Here is a 25,522-nt window from a genome sequence, read left to right on the forward strand (position 1 = left end):
ACGCTTCCTGATACAGGTATGCGTTTTACAGGGTCAGAGCTTGCCTTTAAGAGAGAATTTCAGTACTTCTCAGATAGTGTTTCTGTATCTGTCAAGGACTTTGGTTGACTGTCAGTTACTGTAGGGAGTGTTATGGAGGCTGGTGGGAGGAGAAGCTATAGGAGGACAGGCTCATAGTAATGGCTGGAATGGAATAAATAAAAAGGAGTCAAACATGTGGTTTCCTACCTTTAGATCCAGGGGAGAGGGCTGCTCTCTTGATAGCGTATGTCTTCAGGCACCTCTCAAACATGTCGTCCCACAGCTCCACTACTCCGTCCTTCCCACCTGTCACAAAGCCCTGGAGGGAACAACAGCAGAGGGACGTCACCCAAGGTACTCCACCACTGACAACCCCACTGAGGAAAACTAACAGTGACGAGGGCCAGATGAGACAGGGGCTCTGATCGACGCTAATGTTCCGCCTGACAGCTTGTCAAGAGGTCTGTCTGAACCACTGAAGGATGGTAGGGGGTCAGTTTGTCTTGAAACTGAGAAGGAAGTGTTGGCTGAGGAAGACAAATAAAAAACATTGTCTGTCTCTGACATCTTTCACAACAAACAGAAGCAGTTGGGAATTGCAATGACTTCTACTACCAGACAGGGCCTGTCAAAGATCTGAAGCAGCAGCAACAACAACACATCAGGAATTCAGTGGTGGTCTCCCCCAGGAACGCCCTCTTTCAGACTGCTTCTCTGATGAAAGGTTTTGGAAACAGCATCACATAAATGTTACATCTAATGGGACTATAATATTTTGTTTTGATCTAAGGCATCTCTACTTGAAGAGATTGCGAATAAATAGACAATCTATTTGTACGAGAGGGAGAAAACACTATAAGATATTTAATTAAAAACACTATCATGGACTGAAGACAAGAGATAGGATTGACTGCTTATAATCACGCCAGTCTTCATTAGTAACAGTAAATAGCGATATAATGATTTTCAACAGACCAGAAGTTCATGGGAGACAATCCAATCTCAGCATCAGGAGGGAGATGCATGATAGAATACACACCAAGGTTTCCATCGGTCATTAAAACTACATAGTATTTGCACACAGTCAAATGACAGGCTGCAAATGGTCAATTAGGAAAACGAGGAATCTATGTGAGGCTTAATCATGCTGCCTAATGATGCTGTGTTTGCTCCCAAACACAATAACCACCATGCCTCAACACATCAAGTCTCTCCAAAGCTCCTCATCAGAGCACTACAATATTGATAACTTCCTCAACTACAGGCCAATTATAGTTAAACACATAACTACAGCCAACAGCAACAATATCACTCTGAAATTATTCTAGTGGACAACATAACATCAATTCCATATGGTGAAGTCCTCATAGAGCAGTTATAGGGCATTTATGAGTCAATGGGAAGAAAGACATTTCAATATTTACACCAAGTGGGTGTGGGGAAACCAGAGTACAATACAGAGCCCTTCCAGATGATGATCTTATTATAAGATTATGATTATTATGAGATTATAAGATTAGTGAAAACTAGTTGACCAACAGTCTGTTGTTATCAGACAGGGCTGACACCCAGTAGAGTACCTTGTCCAGGGAGTACATGGCGAACACAGGTCCGTTGTGTGCCTTGATGGTCTTCAGCAGCACGGGCTCCTTCCAGACATATATGTCCCCCGTGGAAGCTCCCGAGAATACCAGCTCATCTGTCCGACCATAACACACTGACATCATTGTCTCCAGCTTCCCCAGGTTCCCAAAGACGCCTCGCTGGAACATAAGGCCTCCACCTGTAGAGACAGCACACCATTAGATACTCACACATACATCAGTTGATTTTCACAAACATACCACGCCTGACAAAACAGAGTTGTTCCAATATGCATTCAAAAAATGACAGGGTGGAACACTTTCCTAAAGACAGAATCACAGTGTGAAAACAACTAGAAGGATATACTTGAAAGAAAAACAGGGACATGAGAGGAGAGGAGCTAGTATGAGAGAGACTGATAGTATGAAAGAGACTGATAGTATGACAGAGACTGATAGTATGACAGAGACTGATAGTAGGACAGAGACTGATAGTAGGACAGAGACTGATAGTATGAAAGAGACTGATAGTATGAAAGAGACTGATAGTATGAAAGAGACTGATAGTATGAAAGAGACTGATAGTATGAAAGAGACTTGTAGTATGACAGAGACTGATAGTATGAAAGAGACTGATAGTATGAAAGAGACTGATAGTATGAAAGAGACTGATAGTAGAAAGACTTGTAGTATGACAGAGACTGATAGTATGAGAGAGACTGATAGTATGAAAGAGACTGATAGTATGACAGAGACTGATAGTATGACAGAGACTGATAGTATGATAAGAGACTGATAGTATGACAGAGACTGATAGTATGACAGAGACTGATAGTAGGACAGAGACTGATAGTAGGACACAGACAAGACTGAGACTGATAGTATGAAAAAGAGACTGATAGTATGAAAGAGACTGATAGTATGAAAGAGACTGATAGTATGAAAGAGACTGATAGTATGAAAGAGACTGATAGTATGAAAGAGACTTGTAGTATGACAGAGACTGATAGTATGAAAGAGACTGATAGTATGAAAGAGACTGATAGTATGAAAGAGACTTGTCGTATGAAAGAGACTGATAGTATGAAAGAGACTTGTAGTATGACAGAGACTGATATTTGTAAGACTGACAGTTGATAGGATACGAAGTATCCTGTGTGTGTATCCTATGTAGTATGAGAGAGTGATGTTTCTTAGTCTCCGATAGTCTCCCCTCACAGGTGAAATCATCATGACCCCAATCAGTCACCAATCATCAATCAGAAGACACATCTCCTCCTGTTTCCTACCCAATCACAGTTCCTTTCCCTGATGGTTTAAAAAACTGTCAGTAGTTTGCTCTTGTTATAGCTGAATAACAGAGACTGATCTGTAAATGCCATGTCTGACAGGTCTCTAGTATGTCACTCATTCGTATGTGTATTAACCTCTAGTTTGTTTGAGCACCTCCATAGCACTGATTTGTCCTCACCTGTGAGTATTGTTTTTGGTTATGGTGTTTGTTTGCTGGTGGGAAAATGACAGGGAAACCAAGACAAGTATGCCCATGGGCATACACTACCCAGACTTTGTTAAATACACTAGTTAGAACTGGGACTGAACCACCCACTGTATTTTTGGTTAGTTGGTTAGTTAGTTAGCTGTTGTTAAAGTAGGCTAGTCTAACTTAGGGGTGTTTTTGAATACTTATTGTTTCTTTCCTTGGGTCCAGCTCAGCCCCTTTTCCTGCTTGTTTGAAAGATTAATAGTATGACAGAGACTGATAGTATGTGAGAGACTGATAGTATGTGAGAGACTGATAGTATGAGAGAGACTGATAGTATGAGAGAGACTGATAGTATGAGAGAGACTGATAGTATGAGAGAGACTGATAGTATGAGAGAGACTGATAGTATGAGAGAGACTGATAGTATGAAAGAGACTGATAGTATGAAAGAGACTGATAAAAAATATTTAGAATAGTATGAGACTGATAGTATGAGAGAGACTGATAGTATAGAGAGAGAGATAGTATGACAGTATGATGAGAGACTGACAGTATGAGAGAGACTGACAGTATGAGAGAGACTGACAGTATGAGAGAGACTGATAGTATGAGAGAGACTGATAGTATGAGAGAGACTGATAGTATGAGAGAGACTGATAGTATGACAGAGACTGATAGTATGACAGAGACTGATAGTATGACAGAGACTGATAGTATGACAGAGACTGATAGTATGACAGAGACTGATTGTTTGAAAGATACAATGTATGATAGAGACTGATCGTATGATAGATTAACAGAATGACAGAGACCGATAGTATGACAGAGACCGATAGTATGACAGAGACCGATTAGTATGACAGAGACCGATAGTATGACAGAGACTGATCGTATGACTGATAGTAGACTGAATGTATGACAGAGACTGATATGAGAAAGACTGACATTATGATATAGACTGATAGTATGATATAGACTGATAGTATGACAGAGACTGATAGTATGAGAGAGACTGACATTATGATATAGACTGATCGTATGACAGAGACTGATCGTATGACATAGACTGATCGTATGACAGAGACTGATCGTATGACAGAGACTGATCGAGACTGAGAGACTGATATGATGAGAGACTGATCGTATGAGAGAGACTGATAGTATGAGAGAGACTGATAGTATGAGAGAGACTGATAGTATGAGAGAGACTGATAGTATGATATAGACTGATAGTATGATATAGACTGATAGTATGACAGAGACTGATAGTATGATATAGAATGATACATTGACAGAGACTGATATGAGAAAGACTGACATTATGATATAGACTGATAGTATGATATAGACTGATAGTATGACAGAGACTGATAGTATGAGACTGACATTATGACTGACATTATGATATAGACTGATCGTATGCTCAGAGACTGATCTTAAATGTAAATGTATGATATAGACTGATCGTATGATATAGACTGATAGTATGACAGAGACTGATAGTATGACAGAGACTGATAGTATGACAGAGACTGATAGTATGACAGAGACTGATAGTATGACAGAGACTGATAGTATGACAGAGACTGATAGTATGACAGAGACTGATTATTTGAAAGATACAATGTATGATAGAGACCGATAGTATGACAGAGACCGATAGTATGAGAGAGACCGATAGTATGAGAGAGACCGATAGTATGAGAGAGACCGATAGTATGAGAGAGACCGATAGTATGAGAGAGACCGATAGTATGAGAGAGACCGATAGTATGAGAGAGACCGATAGTATGAGAGAGACCGATAGTATGAGAGAGACTGATAGTATGAGAGAGACTGATAGTATGAGAGAGACTGATATAGACTGATGGTATGATATAGACTGATAGTATGAGAGAGACTGATAGTATGAGAGAGACTGATAGTATGAGAGAGACTGATAGTATGAGAGAGACTGATAGTATGAGAGAGACAGATAGTATGTTATAGACTGATAGTATAACAGAGACTGATAGTATGATATAGACTGATAGTATGACAGAGGCTGATAGTATGAGAGAGACTGACATTATGATATAGTATGATCTAGACTGATAGTATGATATAGACTGATAGTATGAGAGAGACTGATAGTATGAGAGAGACTGATAGTATGAGAGAGACTGATCGTATGAGAGAGACTGAAAGTATGAGAGAGACTGAAAGTATGAGAGAGACTGAAAGTATGAGAGAGACTGATAGTATGAGAGAGACTGATAGTATGAGAGAGACTGATAGTATGAGAGAGACTGATAGTATGAGAGAGACTGATAGTATGAGAGAGACTGATAGTATGAGAGAGACTGATAGTATGAGAGAGACTGATAGTATGAGAGAGACTGATAGTATGAGAGAGACTGATAGTATGACAGAGACTGATAGTATGACAGAGACTGACATTATGATATAGACTGATAGTATGAGAGAGACTGATAGTATGAGAGAGACTGACATTATGATATAGACTGATAGCATGAGAGAGACTGATAGTATGAGAGAGACAGTCGGGCAGAACAGTAGGGACAGACCTGTATGAGAGAGACTGATAGTATGAGAGAGACCGATAGATGAAAGAGACAGTCAGGCAGAACAGTAGGACAGACCTGTATGCTGCCAGAACTTGATGTGTTTGATTCCCACTGTGACCAGCTTGTCCATGAGGCTCGGATTACACTTCACCACAAACAGCTTGTCTTTGTGTCCCCTGGGAAGAACAGAGATAGAATATCCACTTCACATGCTGTCCTCTCAAATACATAGAGCCGTATGTGTTTCATGGTCAGTTCATGCAGTCAGAAGAAACTCCTGGCTGTCCCTACAAATGTGTTAACATTAAGACAACAGACCTGAGTCCAAGTAGTATTTGATATATTTCCAATACTTTGAGCACTTGATTGAGCCTTCCTGGAGTATGGCGGGTTTGCACTGTTGACACTATACCATAGGTTCCAATGTGCCAGGTCAGTATATTCAAGTGCAGCTAAAGTATTTGAAAGAAAACTCAAACGATTTGAACCCGGCTTAGCTGGACTCTTTTATAAAACCTGGTTTGTGTAATAACTCTAAATGTCTAAATGCACTGATCACACTAATAGCAGCTTTCAGCTGGTGTGTAAAAGCTTTTAGTACCTTGCAGTGGCCAGCTTCTCGCCCTTCCTCCAGTCCCACAATATGATAGAGTGGTGATCATCAATGCCCACTGAGACCAGGCTCTTCCCATCCGCTGCAAATAGAGGAACAACAAGCTACTCTTAGTTTGAAATCATAACGGACTAGGGACAGAACACCAACACATTTACAAAATAATACTTTTTTGGCCCAGGAAAACACATTAGCCATACCGGAGAAGTCAAGAGCACACACTCCTCTCTGGTGAAAGCCCTTGAGCAGGGAGAAGCACTTCAGAGTTTGGATGTCCCACACATGGATGGCTGGATCCCTGCCAACCTGGACACATTCACAAAGAGGTGATTAAGATCTCTGTCTGTCTGTCTGTCTGTCTGTCTGTCTGTCTGTCTGTCTGTGTGTCTGTGTGTCTGTGTGTCTGTGTGTCTGTGTGTCTGTGTGTCTGTGTGTCTGTGTCTGTCTGTGTCTGTCTGTCTGTCTGTCTGTGTATCTGTCTGTCTGTCTGTCTGTCTGTCTGTCTGTCTGTCTGTGTGTGTCTGTCTGTGTGTCTGATATATATTATTGCTCAGACATGCTGTTATGGGCAATGGAGAAAATGGAATGGCATCAAACACCTGGAAACCATGAATTGGATGTATTTGACACCATTCTGCTCATTCATTACCACCAGTCCGTTATCCCCAATTAAGGTGCCACCAACATCCTGTGCTTCATATACATTGCTTTGGCAACAGTGGCAACCACCCATTCCTGACAATAAACAGAGCGCGAGAGAGAGAGAGAAAGCGAGAGAGAGAAAGAACCTGTCCAGTGGCTGCATAGTCTTTGAGTGGGTGTACAGTCAGACTGAGAATGTCATCATCGTGGCCCAGGTAAAACCGCTGACTGTGTTGCTCTCTGTTGTAGACCACGCCCACCGCTGCCACATGGTACACAACCTCCCCAGCCTGGGTGTAGAAAAGGTTATTTCTGCAGTCGTAGCCACGGTACCTACACACACATAGACACACACACACAGAGAAAGAGAGAGAGAGAGAGTGAAAAAAAGACAACAGGACTGCAAACACAATGAACAATCACAATTATACTAAATTAAGCGGAGTTAAATCCACCTAGGGAAAGCTGCCTAGAGAAAGTGACAATCAGATAAGAGCTGAAATCACAGTTCATATGCCGTCTCTCCCCACATGGCCTATTTAAGAGTGTCTGATGAACCCTGTGGTGTGTGTGGGGAATTTTTATCAAATGTGTCATGTGTGGCATTTATTTAATCGCCCAAACGCTGAAAGATTTCTCCCTCCCCCACTGTGAGGTCTTTACATTTGACAAAAAGGGAGTATTAGACCTGCTATAGAGAAGTCTTAAAGGATTGCTAGTGCTGAATCAGTAACTTAAACTGCTTCACACAAAAACAATATTTTAAACTACAGCTTTGAAAAGGGATTTGCATATTCAAACAGCTGATGCACAGGCACATTTCAGAGGAAGAGTGTTTTTTCACGATGGAAATACCTAATTTCATCTCAATACAATAAATCTGTCCTTGTCATCTCAATCAATTTGACTTTGAGAAGATGATACCTAAAACCCACGTATGACTATGTTTCTGAGGATCACGAGACCAATAAGACCTGTCATAAGAACCCATTACCCGTGGACAAACTTCAGACGAAGGGCTTCGTCTGGGCCCCTCTGGCGTTTCAGGGAGCCGACCTGCTGCTTCTTCTCTCTGCTCTGCAGCCTCAGCTGGGGAAGGTCCTCCTTATACACCTGGAACAACCACACAGTCCTCCTTATACACCTGGAACAACCACACAGTCCTCCTTATACACCTGGAACAACCACACACAGTCCTCCTTATACACCTGGAACAACCACACAGTCCTCTTTATACACCTGGAACTGCCCCTCAGTTCCAAACAATCAGACACAGTCCTCCTGGAACAACCACACACAGACCTCCTGTAACAACCACACACAGACCTCCTGTAACAACCACACACAGACCTCCTGTAACAACCACACACAGACCTCCTGTAACAACCACACACAGTCCTCCTGTAACAACCACACACACAGTCCTCCTGTAACAACCACACACACAGTCCTCCTGTAACAACCACACACACAGTCCTCCTGTAACAACCACACACACAGTCCTCCTGTAACAATCACACACACAGTCCTCCTCTAAATCAAACTGTCCTCCTCTAAATCAAACTGTCCTCCTGTAACAATCACACATAGTTATCATATAAATCACACACTGTCCTCCTGTAACAACAACACACAGTCCTCTACATACACCTGGAACAGTCCCGCATATTGTGCATCATCTGTCAACCTGCTATCCTCCACCGTCTGGCTGATATAGGACCCACCGAATAATGATATCAAATGCAACCTACTAAACACGTATTACATGAGGACTAAAATTAAGTCTTAAGAGAAGCAGAGAAAATAATATTTTGTCCCCACTGTTGAAACTTTAAACAGGCAACTCATTGTTCTGTCATGAAGCAGTGCGGGCGCCGACGGCTGGGTATCTTCAGAGAACATATGGCAGCGCTGAGTGTGGCACAAACCGGCAGCGCTAAGTGTGGCACAAACCAGCAGCGCTACGTGTGGCACCAACCCGCACCGTCAGGCCAACAGATGCAGACCCAGCTGCCAGTGGAGATAAGGCTTGTGAAGGATGCTATGACAACCCAGCCGTTCTCTGACAAAATAGAGTCTCAGTCAGCGCTGAGCCCATACAAAGCCGCTGTGAGGAGCCTATTTGAATATCTTATTTCCCCTTCCGTCTGCCTCGCTCTGCTCACATCAATCAATATCAGAATATCTCCACTCGGTACCTTGATTGACTTTCATGACTTCTCAGGATTCTAGATCATGGCTGGAGGCATTCTGACTAACACGGGCTAACACTAACACGGGCTAACACTAACACGGGCTAACACTAACACGGGCTAACACTAACACGGGCTAACACTAACACGGGCTAACACTAACACGGGCCAATCCAGATAACACTGACTGGTGTTGGTGTTCTAACAATTGACTCTCTCTCAACTTACTGGAGGGTATTTTAACAGGGTATTGTTTAGGCCATGAGTAGTGTGTGGTCATCTCTCTCTCTTTCTGACAGCATTTTATAATGGGGGTATATTCTCCTCTTATTCAACTGTCATTCTCAAATAGATATGTATTATCTTAATTTGAATGCGCCTTGTGATTTACATTATAAAAAACACTGAAAACCCACAGTTCTCTTTTCCTCACTAGAGCTTACACTTAAACTTGTCTACTGTAGTCTATCAAAACACATTTTCCCCATTAGAAAGTATCACTTATTTTTTATCACTTATTATTTTGCTACGGTGACCAAATTGATCAAATTTGGATCTGACACCTGTACTGACACTCATTCTCTCTCTACCTCAAATGCAGCATCAATGTAAGGCATCTGTTATAGAACTTTGTCAGTGTCCCTCACGTGGTGTATCATCTCTAAACCTGATATCACCCACTCTCGGTCTGACCCATATAGCACTCCCTCCAGGGCTCCACACACCCACCTGTCGGTCGTAGTTGATTTGGGTCTCCTGCTCGATATCAGAGTCCAGCTCCGGGACATCAGACACATCAGAGTCAGACTCCTCACTGTTGGAGTCTGCATGGCCATCTAGAGGGAACCGATACCAGGAGACAGCAAGGAAACAGATTTTCACTGGTGCAACAATCACTCATTACATTGGCTTTTGACAAGATCATGAATATTGTCTACAGTAGTCACTCCCCTAACCACTGTTGTGAGGTACCTTAAATCATATAGCTCAGACACAAATCTACCCAAGAATACTTCAGCACCAGCTCTACATGACCATATGGGGCCTCTCAATAGAACCATACAGTACATTCATAAACATTTCAAACCCCCAGGTTCCTCTGGGTGTATAAAACAATCCATGCCCAACGAATTGAGGCTGTTCTGAGGGCAAAAGGGATGGGGTGCAACTCAATATTAGGAAGGCGTTTTTAATGTTTTATTCTCTCAGTATACTGTACCTTGTGGTATACTGGTCTCCAGTCCTCCATTCATGATGCCCTCAGGCAGGAACTTCCACTGGAACACAGAATGGTCGGACCCGCCAGTGGTCAACACCCACTGCAGGTCGTGAGACCAGTGCACGTTGGTCACGTGGGCCGAGTGGCCAATGTACTTTTTGAATTTTGCCCCTGTGCACAACATCAGGCAAAGAAAAACTAGTCAAAGTGAAATGAGAGAAGGGGAGTGTTCAACATAATTCCTTCTCTCAACATTGTATATTTGCAAAAACATTTACTGACCTTTCTTTAGGCAGGGGAAGCGGAACAGTTTGACCAGACCAAAGTCATCTCCAGCAACCAGCACAGCGCTGCAGTAGTTGGCGTCCACAGAGTTTACGTCACTGATGTCGGTGTACTTGGGCCAGATCCCACTCACCTCTGGACCAATCACACTTGTCCACGAGCTCCAGTGGATCCCTTTTACCTCCTCCTTAGTGGTCAGGTGCTTCCCAACTTCAAGGGAGAAAAACAGGATGGAGGACTAAAATGGGCAGAATCTTACAGGTAAAACCAGGTTGTTCTGTATAAATAATCACACTTTAAAATAATGGTGACTATAAAGCTCTACTAACCTCGCTACTAAGGTTCTTAGTCAGAACTAAAAGACATGAAATAAACAAGTAAAGATGACAAACATGAGTGAAGGTGTTAAGACACACAACCTCTGTTCCTGTATTAATGGTGAACATGCACAAAGATGGCAGAATTCAGATATGACGTCATTGTTTTAGCACTATCCATTGACGTTTTAAACTACGACGTGCGACATGGTTCAATATGCCAATAAATCAGCACAATTTACTTCCTGGTTTTTCAAATTGACAGCATCTTGAAGCTAAAATTGGGATCATGTATACTGTTCTAATATACAGTACCAGTCAAAAGTTTGGACACACCTACTCATTCAAGGGTTTTTCTTAATTTTTTTAACTATTTTCTACATTGTAGAATAATAGTGAAGACATCAAAACTATGAAATACCACATATGGAATCATAAGACCAAAGGACAGATTTACACTGGTCTAATATCCATTGCTCGTGTTTCTTGGCCCAAGCAAGTCTCTTCTTATTATCGGTGTCTTTTAGTAATGGTTTCTTTGCAGCAATTCAACCATGAAGGCCTGATTCACACAGTCTCCTCTGAACAGTTGATGTTGAGATATATCTGTTACTTGAACTCTGAAGAATTGATTTGGTCTGCAATTTCTGAGGCTGGTAACTCTAATGAACTTATCCTCTGCAGCAGTGGTAACTCTGAGTCTTCCTTTCCTGTGCCAGCCCTCATGAGGGCCAGTTTCATCATAGTGCTTGATGGTTTCTAGGCGACTGCACTTGAAGAAACTTCAACGTTTTTGAAATGTTCCACATTGACTGACCTTCATGTGTTAAAGTAATGTTGGACTTTTGTTTCTCTTTTACCAAATAGGGCTATCTTCTGTATACCACCCCTACCTTGTCACAACACAACTGATTGGCTCAAATGCATTAACCAGTTATGCATTAGGGGGCGCTATTACATTTTTGGGATGAAAAACGTTCCCGTTTTAAACAAGATATTTTGTCACGAAAAGATGCTCGACTATGCATATAATTGACAGCTTTGGAAAGAAAACACTTTCCAAAACTGCAAAGATATTGTCTGTGAGTGCCACAGAACTAATGCTACAGGCGAAACTGATAGAGGAAAATATAGTTTAGATGATCAAATGTATACTTTAATGATTAGAACCATTCATGCTAATACTATATTTGATATGATCTGAAAAGTATGGGTTCTTAATTGTACTGTTACTGAAAATGTAAGCAGAAATGAATTGTGTCTGTGTCTCCTGGGAAAGTTTTGAAGCAGGGATAAGATAGTACTTCAAACCGATAAGAATGTTTTGGTTGGATTCCATTAGCAGAGAGAAGTATATCCTTTAGGCAGGTTGGAATGTAGTTTATGAGGGGAGTGAAACTATCTCCAGGACTGAATACTGCGCCATTGTACGGCTGGGAGAGGGGGTGTAACTGATGACGTCATTTTATGTCTTCTTCAGATTTAAAATGTAATGTTCTTTGTATTTTGGGTCAGTACTCATCAAGAATAAATGCTGAACTTGTTTTTTAAGACTGGTCTCTTGCTAATTCATGCAAATGATAAACTTATAACTTATCATGAATTAGAAATGAGTGCGAATTTGATTGGCTTTGGTAATAAAACATAAGGGAATTTAAAAATTCCTCTATCAATTTGGTCCTTCGAGACGGATCTAAACATCTCTCTGTGCCTGGGGTAGTAAGCTGGAAAATCGTGCACGGACGAGTTCGACTCGTTTTACTAAAGACCTGACCTCTGAATTGAGGTTAAAAATTGAAACAGGCCTGCGTATTACCACAGAGGACAGAGAGAGTGACTAGATACAACGAACATTGCTTTCCCAGTCGGCGATAAGGTCAGTATGTTTTATTCTTGATTAAGGGGGAATGATTTAAATTATCATAGAGTGATTTAAGTTGTTCTCAGTTTAAAAGTCAACTCTACAAATAGGCTATGCTTGGAGCGACATTGTAGTTCAAAGTCCTATAGAGAACAGTGATCACTGTATACGGGTGAAAACTATTTTTAGTAGTCGGTGTTCTTGATAGTGAAAAGTGATCGTGTGGTTGAGGTTCCGTGGGAAGAAACGGAACAGGTGATTTTATGCCATCAGCTTTCAAGAATAGACACTGCAGGATTGGTTTTGGGACTGGCCTCGATCCATTTGTCTTCGGTCAACTTTACAAGTAGGCTGTATTTGGGGCGATATTTCAAGTTAAAAGTCCTAAAGGAACGAGGATTACTGTATACGGGTGAGTTAAATGTCAGATTGAACAATGTATCCAGCGGAGAGACGGAACAAGTGACCCCATAGATATATAGTAGATTATGGGGAACAATTGAGTTGCTTTTCCGTTGGTCATTTTCAATCAACTCTACAGATTACGCTATATTTGGGGCGATATTAAGTTCAAAGTCCTATAGGAACATTGATCATGTATACGGGTGAAAACTAATATCAGATTGAACGACGAGTGGACGGAGACTCTTGAGACTCCGTCTATTTGTCTTCGGTCAACCCTACAAATAGGCTGATTTGGAGCGACAATCTTAGCAAAAGTCCTAAAGGAACAGTAATGTATCGTATACGGGTGAAACTTAATGTCAGACTTCAGTAGATGAGGATCCCAATAAAATAGATATTAACCATAAGGTGTTAGATATTGGAATTACTAGGCGTAAGTAGATAAGGATTCCAATAAAGAGAAATTAACATAAAGGGTTGAAGATTGGAATTAGTAGGAGGGGCAGGAATTTACTATAATGGGTAGTAACCCTTCTAAACTGCTTTCTGAAGAGACGGAAGATTACCGTTATATGAAACAAAAAAGATAGAAGGAATGTAGATTTCTGTCCTAAATGGGGAAAAAGGTATGGTCTTGACGGACGCCTAGATGTCGAAAAGTTAGAATTCCTGGTAAAACAAATACATAAGGAATGTGGTAATAATGTGAAAAAGAAAAATACAAGATGTTTTAATTGTAACAAAATTGGGAGTGTAACACTCCACGAAAAAAAATCATCAACAGGTTGTAATTTAACTGTGGGGAAGTCAGAGGCGACAATCGAGTAAAGAGAGGGAACTGAGGGAAAACTTTGGGCGTTTAAATTTGGGCTATTTTCTGTTGTCTAGATGTCGGAGTAACAAATACAATTAACTGTGAAAAAGGGGATAACGGAGAGATACAATACAATTCCAGCCTGCCTGGACGTTATGGCTATTTATGAATCAATTGACATGAGAAGTTTAACACAAAAACAGGGTACGTTAAATGTTAGGGTAAATTAAATTGAGAAGTTCGGTTGGGTTTACTCTGATTATAATTTAAAACTGAACTCAATCGGAATAGGGAATATATATTTTACAAAGGCGGGCAGATTTGTGTCTATAGCCAAGCAACGGAATTGCTAGACACTCAAATGGGGCTATATAGTGCAGCGCTTTTGACTATAAATTAGGTAAGAATAGTTTAATCGTAAGAAGTTGTGATTGTTTTTCTGATTATTGATGTTTGGTTAAGGTAACGCCAGTGAATTTGAACAAAAAAGTAACGTATTCTAAAAACGATCTGGTTTCCGTTCTCATTGCGGGGAACAAATGATAAGTCTTATCTTAAAGGGACAGTGCACGGTAATCACAGTGGTTTGAGTGTATGACAGTGGGAAAAAATATTGTGGGACGACAATTCGAAGAGAGAAAAATAAGTTACATGATACATCAAGAGATTTAAAACGAACGACGTGAAGGGATCATAAGAATTATTGGGTGTCGTTGTAGGAGTAAATTCCCTGTTCCCAGAGACAAGGCATTCTCTGCATTTTCGCTAATGCTGGTCTGAGTTGTAATTAGACAAGTGAATAACGTATTGGGAATAGAGTTGTAATTAAAATACTAAGTCAAAGACGAGACAGGTATTTAGAGCAAAATGGATTCTAAATGATAACAAAGAGACAATTATGATTTATGCCCATCGAAAAGATTTTATAAAATTGGCGAATTTAGAGACGATTGGTTGGGGTGGTAAATTATAATTCAGAATTTGAACAGATGTGACAAATTAGGTTTGGTTAATCGAACAATAATTATTTACAATTCATTTGAAGTCGCTACGAATTGGCAGATTGAGCGCTTGATGATGACGTCACTAGCACGACACTTTTGTCACCAGAAAACTGGCAATAACGGAGCAAACTGTATGGCTATTAGAGTGTGTATCGAGGCTTCGAGTAAACCTTTCAGAAGTTGAGATAAAAGTGTTTTGTTTATTTGTTTATTGGTTATAGTCAATTTTTGGGTTTGATTTAACTTAGTTGAACAGTGTGTTCTGGCGGGTTTAGGTAGAACTCTTTGTTCCGGAACGGATGAAAGTTACCCAAGATAAGTAAATTAAAGGAGCCATGAGAGAATGCGAATGCATATTTATTAAATATCGGGGATTAAATTACGGATTCCTTACACTGTGAAATGTATGACATTTGCGGCAGAGAGAAAAAGTAATGCATTGGATAATAATGTTATCGGGTTAATTGTATCTAAAGGTAGCATGGTCATTTAAGTAAACATATCCGTAGACGATGTTTAAAACTTATGATTAATGATTTGAGTCAAAGGGGAATTATCATTAGGTTTAGTTATAGTTCACTTATTGAGTTTCTGATTCGAAATAGCATTAGGGAATGATAGTTAGGGGTGTGGTGGCACACTTCAGAGGCCTCCTGGGATTATAACTTTGGGGAGAGAAGCTTTAAACGACCAAATTGAAAAAGGTCTGCAAATTATACACATGGAACAACTGTTAGAACTGTTTGTTTAGTGCAAGGGTATTTTAAAGAGACAGGCTCACATATGGAACCTTATGAGATGTTTTTTATGGGTTTGAATTATACAGGTGACTATTTCTATTCAAAAGATAAAGGGTTCTTTATGCCTAATATGGTATGACCTTTTGACCTTATCATGACTGGCTCCCAAGGTCTGATCAGCCTCGGGGGAGAGTCATTTGTATAATGAATGGGGTCATATTGAGTTACTAGTATTAAGGTAAATTCATTAGAAATGAAGCAGTTTTGGTTGAGGGTTAGAATTACGGTTTGAACCGCAAATGAGAAAGTGGTTCAGGATTCTGTCTTATAACATTAGCTGTGAAGTTTTTTGAATGGGCTATTAGGGATTTGGTATGGTAACAGAGAGAAAGTCATATTTATCATTGAGAATAAATAGTGGAAGATAACATATTTAGAGCCAACAGGGCAGGGAAGAAATTGAGATATTTTTGTTTGGTTTTAACACTCGGTTACAGGAGTGTCAAAAGACGGGAGACATTACCTGTGTAATAGGGGAGGGTGTCCGTATGATAACCTACTTGGGACAGTTTTGGGACTGGAGAAGAGGATATCTTATAGCATAGGGGACCCCACAAAGGTGGATAGGCTTTCCATGATATGGGGGAAACCTGGGAGCACTGTTGAACTTTGTAAAGGTGATGAAATCCTACTAACCATCAAAACTATTAAGCTCTCTGATGCAGGCACTTGCACCCCCCGGACTGCAAGGGACCGGGACAGACACGGTGGGTGTGTTTTCTATTAAGGTACTGCCAAAACCGGAGGTCTCAGACGGATCGGGCGGGGCCAGACACACTCCTCTATCACCCCTGGACCGAACCTGTCACCACTATGCTAAAAATCCCATTCAGGTAATTAATGTTAGACTATTCAGCTATTGATCAATGAGGCACGGAGACTGGTTTTGATGGTAGGGACAATTTGTGGCTGTCTTATACAGAATGGACTTGCTTAGAATATGCTTCTTGCTAGTCAGGGGGGGAGTCTACAAATGTTCAGTGAACAATGTTGTACGTATATCCCTAATAACACTAGGCCAGATGGTAGTATATCTAAGGGCCTTAAATGGGCTTGATGCACTATCTGCTGAGATGAGGACCATGGCGGGGGTAGAGGAGTCTGACTGTCCACCCTGGTTGGGAGACTGGTTTGGTAAGTATACCGGTATGGTGGTTACTGGATTTCTGACCCTAATTCCTGTATTATTTACTGACTGAGGATGACCCATGTATGTTTGTTCTCCCTGTCGTGAAGGGTGGCATGGTGCCCACCTGATGCTGGATAAGAATAGCTGAGAGGACCAGATGGGGTATAAGAATGCTTTGTTCTGCTTTACTCTGTTTTCCAGGACCAAAGTTTTATTCCACACTTTGCAACACATATTAAACCCATGTTATTGTCAGATAGAATACTGAGGGTCCCCAAGGAGAGGGCTTGTTAGTGTAGGAAGGATTTTTAATATGGTTAGCATCTATTAGATTATAAGTTTTTAAATAGTATTATATTTAACAGGAATATAGGACATCTATGAGGAGTTAGGATTATTGTTGGGATTAAGATAGATTGATTAAGGAATTTGAAGAAAAGCCGCTCATAGACATTTTTTTTTCTAAAAGAGGGTCCATGGGTTTGTAGTTCCCATGTAGTTCAAATTTGGAAAACATGAGAAACATACAGAGGAGCCCTCCCCCGCACCGCAGAGACCTTGAAGGTGGGAGAGCAGAGAAGTTAGAGGGGGGGCCAGGAAGAGCAAAGATAACATAGTGGGTAAATAAGTTACTAAATGGGTCAGAATGGGAGCTGTAGATAGAGGAGGTATTTGGCATAAAGGGAATCTACCTGTTTTACCTAAGTCACTGTTTAAATATGCTGCTGTATTGATACATGGGCAAAGCCATGTATCAACAGGGGGGATGGTAGGAATGGTTAAACAGCACTTTGTAGCATATGGAATAACTAACTATTTTAAAAACTTTTGCTCACGGTGTACTATATTGAATTAACTAAGAGTGAAAACAAGAAGTGGTGTTTAACAATAATTGATAAATATACCAAATGGGTAGAAGCGTTTCCTACATCCTCAGCAGACGCAGAAACAGTGGCTAGAGCATTATGTCAGGAGATAATTCCGCGATTCGGATTACCAGAAAACTATTTATAGCGACAATGGTTCCCATTTTTCTAATCAAGTAATTGATCATATAGGTCAGAAATTGGATATAAATATGAAGAAACATTGTTCTTATCACCCCCAAAGCGCTGGCCTTATCGAGAACATGAATCGATCGGTAAAAGGTCGATTAAGGAAAACACACCTAAGTACTGGAATGAACTGGATAAAATGCCTGCCCATAGTGTTAATGACTATTAGAATAACCCCTGATAGGGAGGGGCTATCTCCATTTGAGAAGGTTTTTGGTAGACCCTATAGAATGTCCCAATTAGGGCGATTGGAGGAAGCAAATGTAGAAATAGAAAGCAGTATGGTGGAACACATGAGGAGGTGGTTCATTAATCAAACCCGTATGTCAAAAGTTTTATGCCCAGCAGGAGAACTACAGAGGGAGGTGGCACACGAGATTCAACCAGGAGACTGGATCTGGATCCGATCACTGAAGAAAAAAAAAAAAATGGAAGCAGCCTCGGTGGGAGGGACCATTCCAAGTACTACTGGTGACTGCCTTCGCTGTGAGAATAGCCGAAAGAGCTACCTGGGTACATGTCACACATTGTAGGAGGGTGGGTCATACTGGCACTGTCGAGCGGTCACAGGAGGAGGAGAGGAACCGTGACCCATATGGAACGGGGGTCAAACTCCTTCTGAAGATTCCCTATACCTGACCTTTCCCCAGCTGTGAGCGTTCATAGAAGTGAAGTGATGGCTTGGCCTCTGGCTGTTGATATGTTCTCGGGGAGAGGGTGGGGCTTCACGTGTGCACTGACCGTCCTGAGCTGTTTTATTGTGGGGGCCATATTCCTGATTCACCATGATCCCCGGAAAGTGCCAAAGAGGATAATTTGACTCATGTGCTAGATGAGGGAAATGGGATGTTACCTAAGATTCTCAGAAGGTCACTGAAACAAAATAGTAAGGAAGTGAGGGTGGAATTGGGCAAGGATCTCTCAGTAAAATTTTGTGTAGATCAATTGGGGTCTTTCACCCCTTGGCAGTCTAGAACCATGGGACTCTATGGGAAATATTTGTGTAAATCATCCTGTAGGTCGTGGAGCCAGGTCATAGCTCACACTGAAAGAGATGGCTATGTAAACCCATACACTCAATTTGGTTGGAATGGATTCAATATACGGCCAGATCAGTGGCTAAAGATGAATGTTATGCAAAACCACAGTTAACAACTATCCCTTTCCCACTGAACGGAATTAATTCCCTAAGGGAATGGCATGTATGGTAAAGCTGTTCATGAAAGCAGGAATGCCAAGTAATGATAGCTGTATTGATTTACACTATTTATATCTCCAGGTTCCATTTAAATCAAGACTTCCTCCCTTTACCGTGACGAGAGGAGAATATTACTGTTTGGCCAGATACAGTACACACGGGAAATACGTGGGGAAGTTGGTACCTGCAATAAGACAGAGAATATTACCACTGACGAGACCATGTCTGATTTGACAGGCTGGTTGAACTCTGGAGATTTCAAAATGTTGAAGGTGGCCAGGGCTGACATAGTGGTCCTTCTGTAGCTCAGTTGGTAGAGCATGGCGCTTGTAACGCCAGGGTAGTGGGTTCGATTCCCGGGACCACCCATACGTAGAATGTATGCACACATGACTGTAAGTCGCTTTGGATAAAAGCGTCTGCTAAATGGCATATATATCTGGTGGTTGTGCGGGGGAATGAATTTGTGGCCGGTATTACCGACTGATTGGACTGGACTATGCGCTCTAGTACATTTAGGAATGCCTTTTACACTCATACAACACCAAGACATGAAGTTAGTCAAACGAGAGAGAAGGGATGCTCCATCTGGGTCTTTTGACGACAGAGTATATATTGATAACATTGGGGTTCCACGAGGGGTGCCGGATGAGTTCAAGGCAAGAAATCAGATACTAGCAGGATTAGAGTCAAGTATTTTTTGGTGGTCTACTCTCAATAAAAATGTAGACTGGATTAATTATATTTATTATAATCAACAGCGCTTTATCAATTATTCCAGAGATGCGATTAAAGGGTTGGCAGAACAGACTGAAGCAACCAGCCTGATGGCTTGGCAGAATAGAATTGCATTGGATATGTTATTGGCTGAAAAGGGAGGAGTATGTGTGATCTTCGGGAACATGTGTTGTACTTTCATCCCGAATGACACAGCTCCGGACGGATCTGTGACCAAAGCCTTAGCTGGTTTGACCACCCTGGCTCACGAGTTGGCAGAAAACTCTGGGGTGGATCCTTCCCTGACTAATTGGTTTGATAGTACATTTGGAAAATGGAAAAGTGTTGTAATCACGGTGTTTTGGGCTGTATCTACCTGTATGACTGTTTTAATTTTATGCGGCTGTTGTCTAATTCCCTGTGTGCGAGGCCTTGTTTCCAGGACTCTGGAAAGATCAATGACCCAACAGATGGTGCGTTATGGGCCGATTCCAGATTCTGACCTGTGGAGGACTGAAGGCATGTCTACAGAGGAAGTGGACGAATCCGGATCTGTCATTTGTGGGGAATTTATGTTTGATGAGGCTAGTGTTGAGATAAAGGGGAATTAGATTGTAATTGGTTTCCATGATTAAACTGTTTTTTTAATGAAGGTCGTGACGAAAATCCGGAAGGAAGAGTTATGATTCTGATGTAGATTTAAAAACAGTTGGAGTTAAGGTTAGAATTGATTAATGAAATGTGGAGAGTTGGCTAAACATTTATAATTGATTTGTTGATTATTTGTCTATTCATATGATAATCTGATAAACCTCTATAAAAAGGTTAGTTAAGTTCGTTTATACTTTCATTTTTTATGATTAAATAAAACTAGATGTAGAATTGAATGTATAATATTTGATCAAAGGGAGGATTGATAGAGGAAAATATAGTTTAGATGATCAAATGTATACTTTAATGATTAGAACCATTCATGCTAATACTATATTTGTTATGATCTGAAAAGTATGGGTTCTTAATTGTACTGTTACTGAAAATGTAAGCAGAAATGAATTGTGTCTGTGTCTCCTGGGAAAGTTTTGAAGCAGGGATAAGATAGTACTTCAAACAGATAAGAATGTTTTGGTTGGATTCCATTAGCAGAGAGAAGTATATCCTTTAGGCAGGTTGGAATGTAGTTTATGAGGGGAGTGAAACTATCTCCAGGACTGAATACTGCGCCATTGTACGGCTGGGAGAGGGGTGTAACTGATGACGTCATTTTATGTCTTCTTCAGATTTAAAATGTAATGTTCTTTGTATTTTGGGTCAGTACTCATCAAGAATAAATGCTGAACTTGTTTTTTAAGACTGGTCTCTTGCTAATTCATGCAAATGATAAACTTACAACTTATCATGAATTAGAAATGAGTGCGAATTTGATTGGCTTTGGTAATAAAACATAAGGGAATTTAAAAATTATTGCGTCATCTCCAGCTGCGTGCATTTTTCCATTTGGTTCAGAGGAGAAACCAAACTGCCACGAATGATTTATCATCGAATAGATATGTGAAAAACACCTTGAGGATTGATTCTAAACAACGTTTGCCATGTTTCTGTCGATATTATGGAGTTAATTTGGAAAAAAGTTTGGCGTTGTAATGACTGAATTTTCATTTTTTTTTTCTTAGCCAAACTTGATGAACAAAAGGGAGCGATTTCTCCTACACAAATAATATTTTTGGAAAAACTGAACATTTGCTATCTAACAGAGTCTCCTCATTGAAAACATCCGAAGTTCTTCAAGTGTAAATGATTTTATTTGAATGCTTTTCTTGTTTTTGTGAAAATGTTGCCTGCTGAATGCTAGGCTTAATGCTATGCTAGCTATCAATACTCTTACACAAATTCTTGTGTAGCTATGGTTAAAGCATTTTTTGAAAATCTGAGATGACAGTGTTGTTAACAAAAGGCTAAGCTTGTGAGCCAATATATTTATTTAATTTCATTTGCGATTTTCATGAATAGTTAACGTTGCGTTATGGTAATGAGCTTGAGGCTATGATTACGCTCCCGGATACGGGATTGCTCGACGCAAGAAGTTAAGAAGAACATTCCAGTGGCGCAGTGGTCTAAGGCACTACATCGCAGTGCTAGCTGTGTCACCAGAGATTCTTGGTTCGAGCCCAGGCTGTTGCAGCCGGCCGTCCATGGGGCGATCCACAATTGGCCTAGCATTGTCCGGGTTAGGGAGGGTTTGGCCGGTAGGAATATCCTTGTCTCATCGCGCACTAGTGACTCCTGTGGCGGGCCGGGCACAGTGCACGCTGACCAGGTCGCTAGGTGTACAGTGTTTCCTCTGACACATTGGTGCTTCTGGGTTGTATGCGCGCTGTGTTAAGAAGCAGTGCGGCTTGGTTAGGTTGTGTTTCGCATGACTCTCGACCTTTCTCTCCCGAGCCTGTACGGGAGTTGTAGCGACAAGACAGTAATTACTAACAATTGGATACCACTAAAAAGGAAATTCCACAAATTAACTTTTAACAAGGCACACCTGTTAATTGAAATGCATTCCAGGTGACTACCTCATGAAGCTGGTTGAGGGAATGAAGTGTGAAGAATCTCAAATATAAAATCAATTTTTTATTTGTTTGACACTTTTGGTTACTATATAATTCCATATATGTTATTTCATAGTTTTGATGTCTGAAAATAAAGAAAACCCCTTGAATGAGTAGGTATGTCCAAACTTTCGACTGATACTGTACATCCAAAAAGAGTAATGGAGAGTAATGTACAATACAGTGAACTTACTGTAGCAAAACGAGGAATTTGTAGTAAGTAGATAACAGCCACCATCTTTATGCATCTCAGCTATTGATGTATAAGTTAAACCAAATAGAAATGTAAACAAAGCCTAGAACTGGAAGCTCTTTTCTGTCCAAAGCTGGGATCACCTGTGGAGTTCCTTTTTTAATTAGGATTCTCAGCATGCCAGAGTGTTCTTGTCAGTGTGCATGCGTGCGTGTGCGTGTGTGTGTGTGTGTGTGTACGTGCGGTTTGTTAGTCTAACCCTCAGGGAAGGAGTAATCTATCATCCCTATGGTACAAGTGAAATGAGAAAATCTACCATGCTTCAAAACTCGATTTATTAATGTAACTAACTGACTTAAGAGAATATTCCCTTGGTTTTTATAATTGCAAAATAATGCATCAGGTGAAGCAACAAACACAAAGGTATGTTGAGGTAACGTTGAGGTAATGTTTGAGGATAATAAATACCCATTGATATAAAATATTTTCCCTAGTAAATACCAGGAAAATGTACAGTAAAAATGTAAGTGCAACCAAACCCTATTTCTCTCACCCATGTCTGCTCAGCAGTGTCACCTGTTGCACTCCTGATAGTCAGTGTAGACAGCCTTTCTGTCTGCTGACACTAAACACCCTGGAGCAATGCTGAGTCACCCACTAGGACAGGGCTTTTCTCACAGCTCTCCAAACACATAGAGTAAGCAGAGCGAGGCAAGCATGTGTGTGTGCAGACAGTGGTTATGTAGTGACTGGGAGGCTTGTGCAGCTGTCTAGAGCATTGCCGTCCGGGGTACGCCAAATAAAAATGTTTCAAAAAAACATTTCACATTTAAAAAAAAAAAATCTTCACATTTTCAAACAGTCCATTCATATTTTCCAACGGGGCTATACATTTGTGTGAGTTTTTTTTCTCACCTGAGTAGCCTCGTTTCATTGCCAAAAATACAATTAAACCATTGAGTGTTCAGCTAAATAACAACACAATGTCAAATACAGGTAGCCTAGTCAAATAATTCATATCCAAATCACATTAACCGTTAGTCTCTCGCAGGAATTCCACTAACGGTCTGTATGTAGCCAAACGTAGCTGCTCCTTCCGTTTGCTTGAAAATTGATAAATGGTAAAAAAAGTAAGGCCTGTGTCCATAGAGACACATACCAGCTCTACTGATAGTACCACTACTACCAGCAGTATTATACCCGCACCTATCGACGACACAAGTTGTTCTGCTTCCACGAGCACATCCAATGCTAGCATCAGTAATTCTACATTTGTTGTTAGCCCAGCTAGCATGGACACTGACAGCTGTGAATCTGATGCAGCCGAAGAGTTACTGCCCCCTTGCCTGGGAAAGCACCGAACAGGCACAAATATGATGAGAACTACTTTGATTTGGGGTTCACTTATATTGGGAGTAGTGCCTTTCCTCAGACACAGTGTGTTATATGTGCAAAAGTACTTTCTCACAACTCTTGCGCAGACATTTAGGAACAAAACATGCCAATGTCAAAAATAAGCCACAGGGGTTTTTTGAGCGAGGATTAAGACAACTTTCGAGTAGTAAGACATGTATAAAAGCAACAGATACCATTAATAAGAAGGGGCTAGAAGCGTCTTATATGGTGAGCTACTGAGTTGCTAGGACAGGCAAGCCCCATACTATTGTGGAGGACTTAATTCTTCCTGCTGCCGCTGATATGGCTGGGACAATGCTGGGGAAAAAGCCAAATAAACTATACGCCTTCATCAAATAACACTGTTTCACGACGCATCAGTGACATGGTTTTGAAACGATTACTGCTTCGCATACAAGCCAGTGAATTCTATGCGTTACAGCTGGATGAGTCAACAGACGTGGCGGGCCTGGCACAGCTCCTGGTATATGTCCGTTACGTTTATTGGGGGTATATTAAGGAAGATATCCTCTTCTGGAAACCAGGACAACAGGCAAGGATATTTTTAAAGTACTGGACAGCTTTGTGACATCAAATGGACTTTAGTGGTCAAGATGTGTTGGTATCTGTACTGATGGTGCAAAAGCCATGACAGGGAGACATAATGGAGTGGTAACGTGGGTACAGACGCCACTTGGGTACACTGCAGCTTCTACCGAGAGTCTCTTACTGCCAAAGGAATGCCTGACAGCTTGAAAGATGTTTTGGACACTACAGTGAAAATGGTTAACTTTGTTAAAGCAAGGCCCCTGAACTCTGGTGTATTTTCTGCAATATGCAAAGATTTTTATTTTAGACAAGTCAGTTAAGAAGAAATTCTTATTTTCAACGACGGTCTTAGGAACAGATTTGTACCTCGTCAGCTCGGGGTTTTGAACTTGCAACCTTTCGGTTACTAGGCCAAAGCTCTAACCACTAGGCCACCCTGCCACCCCTGATATGGGCACCGGCCATGTAACGTGTTTACAACATACAGAAGTGCGCTGGTTATCAAGGGGCAAAGTATTGACATGTTTTCTTGAATTGAGTGATGAGCTTAAAGTTCTTTACTAACCATAATTTTAACTTGTCTGACTAATTGCATGATGACGAGTTTCTCACATGACTGTCCTATCTGGGTGATGTTTTTTCCCACCTGAATGATCTGAATCTAGGATTATAGGGACTCTCCTCAACTATACTCAATGTGCGGGACAAAATTTAGGCTTTGATTAAGAAGTTGGAGCTCTACTCTGTCTGCATTAACAAGGACAACACAGGTCTTTCCATCATTGTATATTTGTTTTGTGTGCAAATGAACTCAAGCTTACGGACAACGTCAAATGTGATATAGCGAAGCACCTGAGTGAGTTGGGTGCGCAATTAC

The 25,522-nt window shown here is 40.9% G+C and overlaps 1 protein-coding gene across 1 annotated transcript in view; it reads right to left on the reverse strand.

Annotated features, from left to right (window-relative positions):
- The window catches only part of LOC118369819 (echinoderm microtubule-associated protein-like 6), a 131,506-nt gene that overhangs the window by 41,842 nt on the left and 64,142 nt on the right, over positions 1–25,522 (reverse strand). Inside the window, 10 exon segments of the mRNA XM_052498680.1 lie at positions 172–340; positions 1,602–1,804; positions 5,733–5,833; positions 6,259–6,352; positions 6,471–6,576; positions 7,059–7,245; positions 7,907–8,025; positions 9,834–9,940; positions 10,324–10,494; positions 10,606–10,818. Of these exon segments, the coding sequence (XP_052354640.1) occupies positions 172–340; positions 1,602–1,804; positions 5,733–5,833; positions 6,259–6,352; positions 6,471–6,576; positions 7,059–7,245; positions 7,907–8,025; positions 9,834–9,940; positions 10,324–10,494; positions 10,606–10,818 (1,470 nt within the window).

The sequence above is a fragment of the Oncorhynchus keta genome, chromosome 36, assembly GCF_023373465.1.
Source record: "Oncorhynchus keta strain PuntledgeMale-10-30-2019 chromosome 36, Oket_V2, whole genome shotgun sequence".
NCBI classification, from domain to species: domain Eukaryota; kingdom Metazoa; phylum Chordata; class Actinopteri; order Salmoniformes; family Salmonidae; genus Oncorhynchus; species Oncorhynchus keta.